The sequence below is a fragment of the Cottoperca gobio genome, chromosome 4 (genome assembly GCF_900634415.1).
Source record: "Cottoperca gobio chromosome 4, fCotGob3.1, whole genome shotgun sequence".
Lineage (NCBI taxonomy): Eukaryota > Metazoa > Chordata > Actinopteri > Perciformes > Bovichtidae > Cottoperca > Cottoperca gobio.
Genome location: NC_041358.1, coordinates 11,981,145 through 11,990,518, shown reverse-complemented (window position 1 = coordinate 11,990,518; position 9,374 = coordinate 11,981,145). Strand labels below are relative to the sequence as shown.

Here is a 9,374-nt window from a genome sequence, read left to right as displayed (position 1 = left end):
GAAAAAGTTGCTCAACAACACGACAGTACAGATCATTGCTGTGACACTGCATTTTCCAGCCCAGACAGTCCCTTTGCAGAAATGACATTTCATGAGCTTTCATGACACTGCTTCATGCAACACTACATCAATCCCCTTTATTCGGTGTCTCTTGCATCCTTGTACACGTTGACGAGTATCTTAAAGAGTTGTGTATATGTCTGTGCGTCAGTGAAAAGCAGACAAAGAGAGTGCTTCTTATCTTAAAGCCAGCAGTCGGAGGCATTGGAAATTGTTTCGGAAAAGCAGCCGGATATCAATAAAACGCATTAGCTCCAAGTCTGTTTCTTTTCAAACCACAGGTGTAGGCGCAAAGATTGATTCTAGACCACATGAGCAGAACGATTATGTTTAAGTTTAAGTCTCCAGAGTTACGTTACATTCCTGTAATTTGTGCAGCAAGAGTTGTGGCACCTTTTGTTCAGAGGTAACTCTCACCTGGGGGACTCAAAACGGTGATCATGGACAGACCGCTCAGATCTGAGTGCTCAGCGTCGATAAATCTTGTCTAGACAAGTAAAATCAACAGTGTGACACACTGTGGCTGCTACACGTGTCCTCCCACTTCTCAGTAAAACTCAGTTCAGATTATACCTTTACTTCCACATCATTCACAATTACAGGACAAGACACATTTCAGAAAAGACACATGAAGTAGAGAACAGGGTCAATTCAGACGGATGTTCACATCGGGTTCGCTCAGTCACAGATAAGATACTGATGTTGAGAAATTAAAAGTAAGCCCTGTACACTCAAACATTTAAGACTTTTCCATCATTTAAAGACAGAAACGTGCAGTGAAATATTTGTGTATGTGCCTCCCACTCGGCTTCATTCTGTTGTACGGTATCAGGAAAGTAAATCATTCATTAACTCCAAACCCCCTGACTGGTGCGAGATTGTCCTCCTCACACACAACACGTGGCCCCCGCTTTTGTCCAGCAGGGACACATGAGGCTTGTCAGCGCCTGTTACAATGAGTTATATGTTTATTTGTAGCTGTAGTGCAGCTGGCGAGTTGAGTTTTTCTTAAAAACAAGCACAATTAGGGACTGAGTCATGGCAAAATCTGGTGTCCACAGAGCATCAGGCACAGACAATGTGAAGACGAGAGCAACTGGTGCTTGGTCATATCTCTGTGGCTAATGAATGGATACAAGCTTGAAATGTTGTATCAGATGACTAAGAGAGGCCTTAAAGGGATTCTCCAGTGATTTAGTTTTGCACTTCCATAAAGACTTGTAGGAGACTTTTAAACACAAAGCCATGCTCTGTGAGGCTGTACTTGGGCACCGTGGAGCTTTGAGCTAAATGTGAACATCAGCATAATAACATACTGAATGATGTAGTTGGCATGTTTACCATGTTTACCATTTAAGTTGACCTTACGTTTAAACAGTTGAGGCTGATGGGAAAGCCATTAGTTTTGCAGGTATTTGGTTATAAACCAAGGTATTGGATACATTAAATGTTTCACCTGTTGATGGCAATGGATTTCAGCGATCAGCAATGTGTTCATTCCTGTGGGGAACATTAGTGTGTGTACCACATTTAATGGCAATCCAGCCAATAGTTGTTGAGACATTTCACTCAAAACCACAAAAGTCAACCTCATTGTGGTGCTACAGGAAAAGTCAAGGCATCAACAAAGTCTTTGGGGTTCATCCTCTGAAGACACGAATGTATGTATGAAATTCTATGGAAATCTTTCCAACAGTTGTTGAGATAGTTGTGTTTGTACCAAAATGGTGTACCAACTGACAGACATTCCTCTGGCGAGGCTAAAAATGGTCAAAATTGAAGCCGAGAGATCCTGACTTTTAGCCCATAGTACGGGTCAAACTCCATAAACACTGGATGCTATATTTGCCGTAATGCAACTCAATAACTTAGCTTGACCTTCCCTGCTTGATAAAAACCCACATCTTCAAAAATTCCCACTTTATAATGTAGTCTTTCTGTTACAAATGTTTAGCCCCCAATCCCAAACTGATTACATCCCTACGACATCCCTACGACATCCTGCGGCTTTTTTTGCCCCTTTCAATAAAGATGTAGCTTCTTATTAACGGATGCTAATCAATAATAATCAAGTCAAAATGTTCATGGCAAAATCCACTACTACAATCAAACAGAGTTTAATGAATGAAATGTGTGATTAAATACAGCCTAATACACAACCCCAGTGTGTGTAAATGTATGTATGTGCAAGAGACTTGTGTGAATCAAGAGTCTCTTATGTACCAGTATAGTAGTGTAGACTGAAGAAAGGCATGCCGAGTAAATGATGTATCACCAGGCAAATGTATACATGTTGTCAATATTCTGCAAATATCCTGTACTATATGAACAAAACATGTTTTCTTTGTGATGCTTTTTTTCTCCTCTTAAACATATGCAGTCATAAAACCTGGTGAAAGGTTCGTCACAAATGCTCAACGTACTCGGGGCTGTCAAAAAAATGTAAAAAAGTGTAATAAGTGCTTTGGTTTGACCTACTGTATATCTCCACTGTGTTGCTTCTAAGACTTCATTAAAAGTTACTAACGCAGGTGTGCGTTCAACAAGGAGTCCTTTGTAGCATTACTGCGTCATGAAATATTTTCTCTTCAGATTTCTGTCTTCATTGCAGGAAAACATTACAGGACTTTGGCAAAACTGCGCGTCTGTGCTTGTTTACTCGTGCTTTGATGAGACTGCTTATTTCTTCTTAAAGGGGATGAGTTTTTTCTTCTTACGGTCATTTCCTTTTTCCCTTTGAAATGTTTGGGTGTACAGTAAAAGTGAGGTAAAATCACAATCACAACATTTCATACATTTCAGGAGTGTGATAATTGATCTGCAATATTTCAAACAAATCTTACTGAATGTTAATGTTTATGCCAACACACACCAACACATCTGGACGACTACATCACAGATAATGGGGGGACTCATTGCCAATAAAGTATTATACTGTACATTCATGGCTCAATATGGTGCCAGTCTTTTAGCTAATGTACGCAAACATTTACAACTTACACAATGTTTGTTAAGGTAAGACAACCTTGACTCGACTTACAAAATGAAATAAAAAGAACAAAAACCTTGTTGAACGCACCACATATGGGGGCACAAATTCTTTTTTTCTCTGAGCTCTGCCGCCTGCTGACTGGAAACTGGAGCTAAATGGACCTGATAGAGTGTCAATAAATCCTTATCAATATCCCCATCATTATCTTCATCATCAACAGACATCATTCTCTTCGTCCTCTTCACCTTCCTTATCTTCTTCTTCCAACAATCCATTGAAACCAGCTCAACAAACTGAATCACACCCAAACTAAGACATTTAAACTGAGCAAAAACTAAATAAAGAATATTGTCACTGTCAATTGTTGCTCCTCTTGGTCAAAGAAAATGTTGTCCATTCATTCCCCGAAATGTCTTGTTCATCCCTTGGTTCAGCCTTCATCTAGACTTCTGAGTCTGACTGGAGGCAGCGGCGGTCCATCATCGCTGAAGCAGCAGGATGGCCAATGGGAACAGGAGCAGGAGTCCACAGAGGCGGGTTTGAGACGTGGCTGCGCCTCTGGCTCGGTTGCTGTCTGGTGAGAAGTCGTACAATCGTGGTCTGTTCCGACACTGACCACCGACGCACATCCCGCTTCCTGAGCCGCTGATGTCATCACCTGGGCAGGTCATTAGAGAGAGATGGAAAGCACATTTTTAATGTGAAATAGTTTATTACTTAACTTTTAAAGGGATGAGAAGCAGATGAGATTTCCTCATTAATTGCACCTGATGTCGTGATCACGTGTCAGTTATAACTAAGTGGTCATTACTGAGTGGGGACAATTTGACCTTCAGGAATCAATGTTTTAATTGAAGTGTATTTGTTGTTAGTTGGGAGAACTTGATCTGGTTTAACAAAGGGAACCGCACTATTAAATAACTTCATCAAAGGCAGAAACATAAAAGATAGTACAAGGTGAGTCATGTCAAAGATATTACCACTGGAGTACAAATATTAGAAAGGGACCCACTTGCATCCTGGAAGTCCACGTCGTTGCCATCCAGTGCGTTTTTCAGCCTGTTGCTCATGATTTTGAGTTGCATGATCTGCTGCCGGATGGTCATGTCTGGCTTTGTGATGTCAAGCTCCACTTCTGGGTTGTTGATCTGATTGGCCAAGCCGTCACCCATCACCTCTGGAAGGTACCTGATTGGAGGAGAGCGGGGATAGGGGAACAATGTGTGGCAACATCATTAGGGCAGTTCTGGTGCATAAAAAAATTAATCAGTATGAGTATAAGGACACACACACACACACACACACAGACACACACACACACGCACACACACACACACACACACACACACACACACACACACACACACACACACAGACACACACACACACGCACACACACACACACACACACACACACACACAGACACACACACACACACACACGCACCATGTGTTAAGTGGTGGGATTTGATTTATATTCTTGCAGCTGCTTCGATGAAAATTACCCAATTTAACCTATCTACTCCAATGCTATATTCCACTATTTATCAGAGTTATAATTTTCTGTGTGTCATTTATTATGCTCTCAAGAAATCCGTGAGATGCTGCTGTACAGTTTCAAACAGTAATAATTCACTCTCTGCCCCACGCAAATTTCATATTAATCTGTCACACACAGTCAGAGATTCATATACTTCAAGGCTTTTCTCGGATTTCTTTGTGACCCATTTCCAACCCTGTATGGGAGCTCATGAGAACACACACACACACACACACACACACACACACACACACAACACACACACACACAACACACACACACACACACACACACACACCCACACACACCACACACACACACACACACACACACACACACACACACACCCACACACACACACACACACACACACACACACACACACACACACACACAACACACACACACACACACACACACCCACACACACACACATACACACACACACACACACACACACACACCACACACACACACACACATACACACACACACACACCCACACACACACACACACACACACACACACCCCCCCCCCACACCCACACACACACACACACACACACACACACACCCCCACACACACACACACACACACCCACACACACACACACCCACACACACACACAGTATATTTCGTACAATCTGTTCAGCACAAGTCAATGAAGGCTCACTAATTACATTTTACAGTTTGTCTAAGAGAAAATAGCTTCTCACATCTTTTGTTATGACACAAAGGATACAAATGGCCTCCAACGCCATGAGAACTGGCCTGGATCATAGATACTTATTCAAAAGCTAGTCGTGCCTCCTCTCCTTGCTTATATTCCTTACCTCAGAAGTCTCTTTTATCATGTAAGTGCTAAGGAACACAAGTTTTCTTTCTGTAATGTATCTTGTTTTCGTGCTCCATGAATTAAACTTGTGCTGAACAGATTACGAACCTTGAAAGCGTTTTGTTCAGCTCTCTACAATCCAGTTTTCTAAGGGAGCATGGAGGAGTTGTTGGTTTAAAAGCTTTGTTGCAGGAACAATGCTAACAACAACGGGTTGAAGGATTTGAAATCAGAAATACATAAAATGCAGGAATGAAGGCACACATGAGGCATCACAAAGCTCTTCTGAAGCGGACAGAAATGTATTGGACATCACGGACACACTAAAATATGAGAATAAACTACTAGAAGAAATGGATTGCCGAAAACAAATGTTAAAGCAAACCAAATAAATATGTCATTGTTGAATGATGATCGGACCATATTTTGACATTTGAGGGGCATTTTGAAGCTTGGAGAGCAGGTAGGCTGGTGGTAGTTTGTGAAGTCACAGTCCAATATAAACAAGCTTGTGTTAGGTCAGTGACCGGCAATGTTTCCCTAGAGCAGGTTTTCTTCCTCACCTGGCTTTAGTAATGCCATTCCAGCATTTATCCTGATTGGCGCCTCCTGCTGCCATTTTGCTGCATAGTGCCGCAGGGAGCTGAGTCCAGTACTGCCGCATCTCCCTCAACTTACTGGACAGATCTGACACCTGAAGACACAGAAGAAAATGTTTTTACATGTAAAAGGTGAGTCTCAAATCCCAAATCTTATAGTTAGTCATAATAATAAAGTCATAATGCGTTTACAATGTACATTTAATACCCTTAAACATGTAAACATGTCACATGTACACTCTTGAGCGTTTAAAATAATATGTTCCCATCCACAGAGTTAGACATATGTAAACATGCATGATACATGCACATGCACACACCTGCATCTCCAGTCTGAGCCCAGCGGTTGGAGAGGGTTTGTACTCGGATGCGGTCAGGGAGCCGCTCTTCTTCCTCTGCTCGTGAAGAGTGGGACTTCCTGTTCCTGGTTCACCTGGAGTTCCACATGTCTTGTACACCTACACACACACACACACACACACACACACACACACACACACACACACACACACACACACACACACACACACACACATCAACACAAACACACAGACGCACTGGAAGCTGTGAACTATGAAGTTTTATATATAAAATGATACAGCTTTAGAAAACACTGTTTAGTCTGTATTGCAACATTCTGTGAGAACTAAAACGATCCACTAGATGTCGCTGCAGACAAGTGTTTGTAACTGTGAGCATGTTTGATCACAGACATACACAGACCCTGAAGAAATTGCACTTAACAAAATATAAGAATATAACAGCTTGGCATTGAAAACAAGGCCAAGAGTGTTCATAGCAGCACTCACTACTGGTCCAATACATTTGACACTGATATATACTTAGGTTAAATTATAGGAGCCTTGCAATTTAATAATGCTGCCTGGCCTTATTTGAAGGATAAATCTATAAAACCAATAAAATTTAGTTGAGAGAGGTTGTTGCTGCTGGATCTCTACCCTCAGTATCCTCAAGGTAAGCACTCCTTGAGGATTGTCATTTTAATTTTGCACACTCCTTAATAATATTTGACCTGGGTACAATCTGATAAAAATGTGAAAGGTTTCACAAATTAAGTGTGCAGGATTGCAGACGTAAACTGGCATTTGACTGAAGATAAAAAGGGAATTTTAGTAAGTGACGAGACAAAGTGAGGCGTCATACCTTTGCTGTGAATGTGTCCATGTTTTTTTCCTGGAGGAAGTGAACAGCCTCATAGATTCGCGCAGGGATGGAGGAGAGAACCACATCGAGACTGGGCTCTGTGCTGAAACTGGAGGCCACCTGGATCATGGTGTCTGAATGGAGCAAAGAAGAAGAAACTCAGAGCCAGTTTTTTGGGGCACAAAACCTGATTTGCTCCCAAACCACACAATCCCAGTTTACCAGTGCATTCACCAAGTGAACAAGAACAAATCTGCTTAGTGCAAGTGGTTCTTTGCATGAGGCCCGATGTCTGTTCCAATGATCCACTCTAATAAGTACATCTGGATTATCTAGCTTTACTATTCGATGTCTTACAATAAAGGGAAAGTTTGAATAGTTTGAAGTGGAGTTGTATGATGTACATAAATAGTAGATGAAGTCGGCACGCCATGGTTTGGAGAAGCAGAGAGGCAGTACCTGCACGGAAGCAAAGCAGTATACTGATGTGGATGAGGGCTGCAGCATATTTTAGACACCTTAAAACCTTGTCAAAGCCACTTAAAAAACATTTACCTCGCAGAACACATGATTTGCTGGTCTACGGCTGCCTCGATAAGGTTACTGTCTTTGTGTTATTGTGTGACTTCAGTCCAAAGTAAGCAACGTTTTAGAATGTTCCTTTTTTGCTGCTGCTCCCGTCCGCAGCAGCACATTTCTTTTCTTCCATGCTGATACTCCTGTCACTAGCTATCACGCACAACCCCAGTTCAAAACATCCAAACTATCCCTTTAAGGTCTGAATCGCACCTATAAGATTCTGCCACTCGGTGTCCAGGTCTGCTTGGTTGGCCAGGCAGCCCTTCATGACATTGGAACAGTAGTTGGAGCAGGGTTTGACGGAAGCCGTGCCACGACAGTGTGGGCAGTAAACCAGCTTCATCAGGGCCTTCGTGCACTCTGGACTCAGATGAACCTGGGGAGGTTTCGACAGGACAGTTAGCAACACAAACCTCAGGGCGAGTAGTGAAAGAAGGACATTTTATTTTGCAAAAGTATGTTTATACTACGGCCCTGTTTCTTCCTTTCGCTCTTTAATGCATTGTTGTAAGAAATGCAGTTTACAAAGAGCTCAAGGAAGAGGATGAACAGCAGAGGGCAGTATTGTAACATTATAAAGGACACAACCTGAACAAGAAAGCAGTGATGGCCCTTCTTATCTCTATACAGTACACGTTTTCTGTTTAACTGTCTGCTTCAGATTACGCAAGTTCCACAGTGGACTTATTTGTTTACTATCCTGCACAGATGTGATGGAGGGACACCTCCGAAAAGGGTGGCAGTTAGGGACCACAATTTCCAAGATTTCAACTACATTTTTGCAGTTTTAGATATTTGGATGCATCTTCCCACTGGCCTTCATGCATTTATTTCTGTGCAGTCAGTCCACAGACTCGAGTTGTATATAATCCATCACTGTCAGCATCAAGCCTGCATTAATTTGTGTCAGTGTTACATTATCGCTGTGTGGTAATGTGGTTTAAGTGCTGATATAAAAAGTCTGCACTCATTACCATAATGTAGCTTTGACAAACATGAATAGACATGATGTTTACATTACACAACTCAAGTTAGTTTCAAGAAAGTGCTCTAATTATTGTTATCAATTTGATTTGAATAGATGCTAATTTATTCCTGGAAATGTAAGGAAAAATACATTCACATTTCTAAAACACGGCAGATTTTTTCTAAAAGATTATCTGTGATGTAAAGTACTGAATATGTGAGTTACAATATGAAAAATCACTGGCAAGAAGGGAGAAAGAAGGGTGTAAAAAGTGTTTTTTGTGACCATATAAACTACATTAAATATTAACAATAACCTTTTAAAAACAATATATATATATATATATATATATATATATATATATATATATATATATATATATATATATAAAGAACAATCACACAGTCACACAGACTGTTGGGAAAAAACTGCATCAAGCACTGAAAAAACATCCTCACGCCCAGAATTTGATGAGAGCTTTGCTCTGATGGCAGTCTGACGCTTAATTTCTGATGATTTTTTTCTTTTCATTTTTTAGGGTGGAGACGTTTTTCTCTGACAGTTAGGGTGTGACAACCAAGCATCCATCATATCTGCTTTCCTGGGACGAAGCCTAGTGGGGACACACGCACATGCA

The 9,374-nt window shown here is 41.3% G+C and overlaps 1 protein-coding gene across 1 annotated transcript in view; it reads right to left on the bottom strand.

Annotated features, from left to right (window-relative positions):
* Positions 1-621: 621 nt before the first annotated feature.
* gpc1a (glypican 1a) overlaps positions 622-9,374 on the bottom strand; it is a 34,362-nt gene continuing 25,609 nt past the window's right edge. The window contains exons 5-10 of the mRNA XM_029430328.1: positions 7,981-8,146; positions 7,192-7,325; positions 6,348-6,485; positions 5,992-6,122; positions 4,065-4,240; positions 622-3,710 (exon numbers count right to left, since the gene is read on the bottom strand). Coding sequence (XP_029286188.1) covers positions 3,532-3,710; positions 4,065-4,240; positions 5,992-6,122; positions 6,348-6,485; positions 7,192-7,325; positions 7,981-8,146 — 924 coding nt within the window. The 3' untranslated portion in view covers positions 622-3,531. The remainder of the gene's footprint in view (positions 3,711-4,064; positions 4,241-5,991; positions 6,123-6,347; positions 6,486-7,191; positions 7,326-7,980; positions 8,147-9,374) is intronic.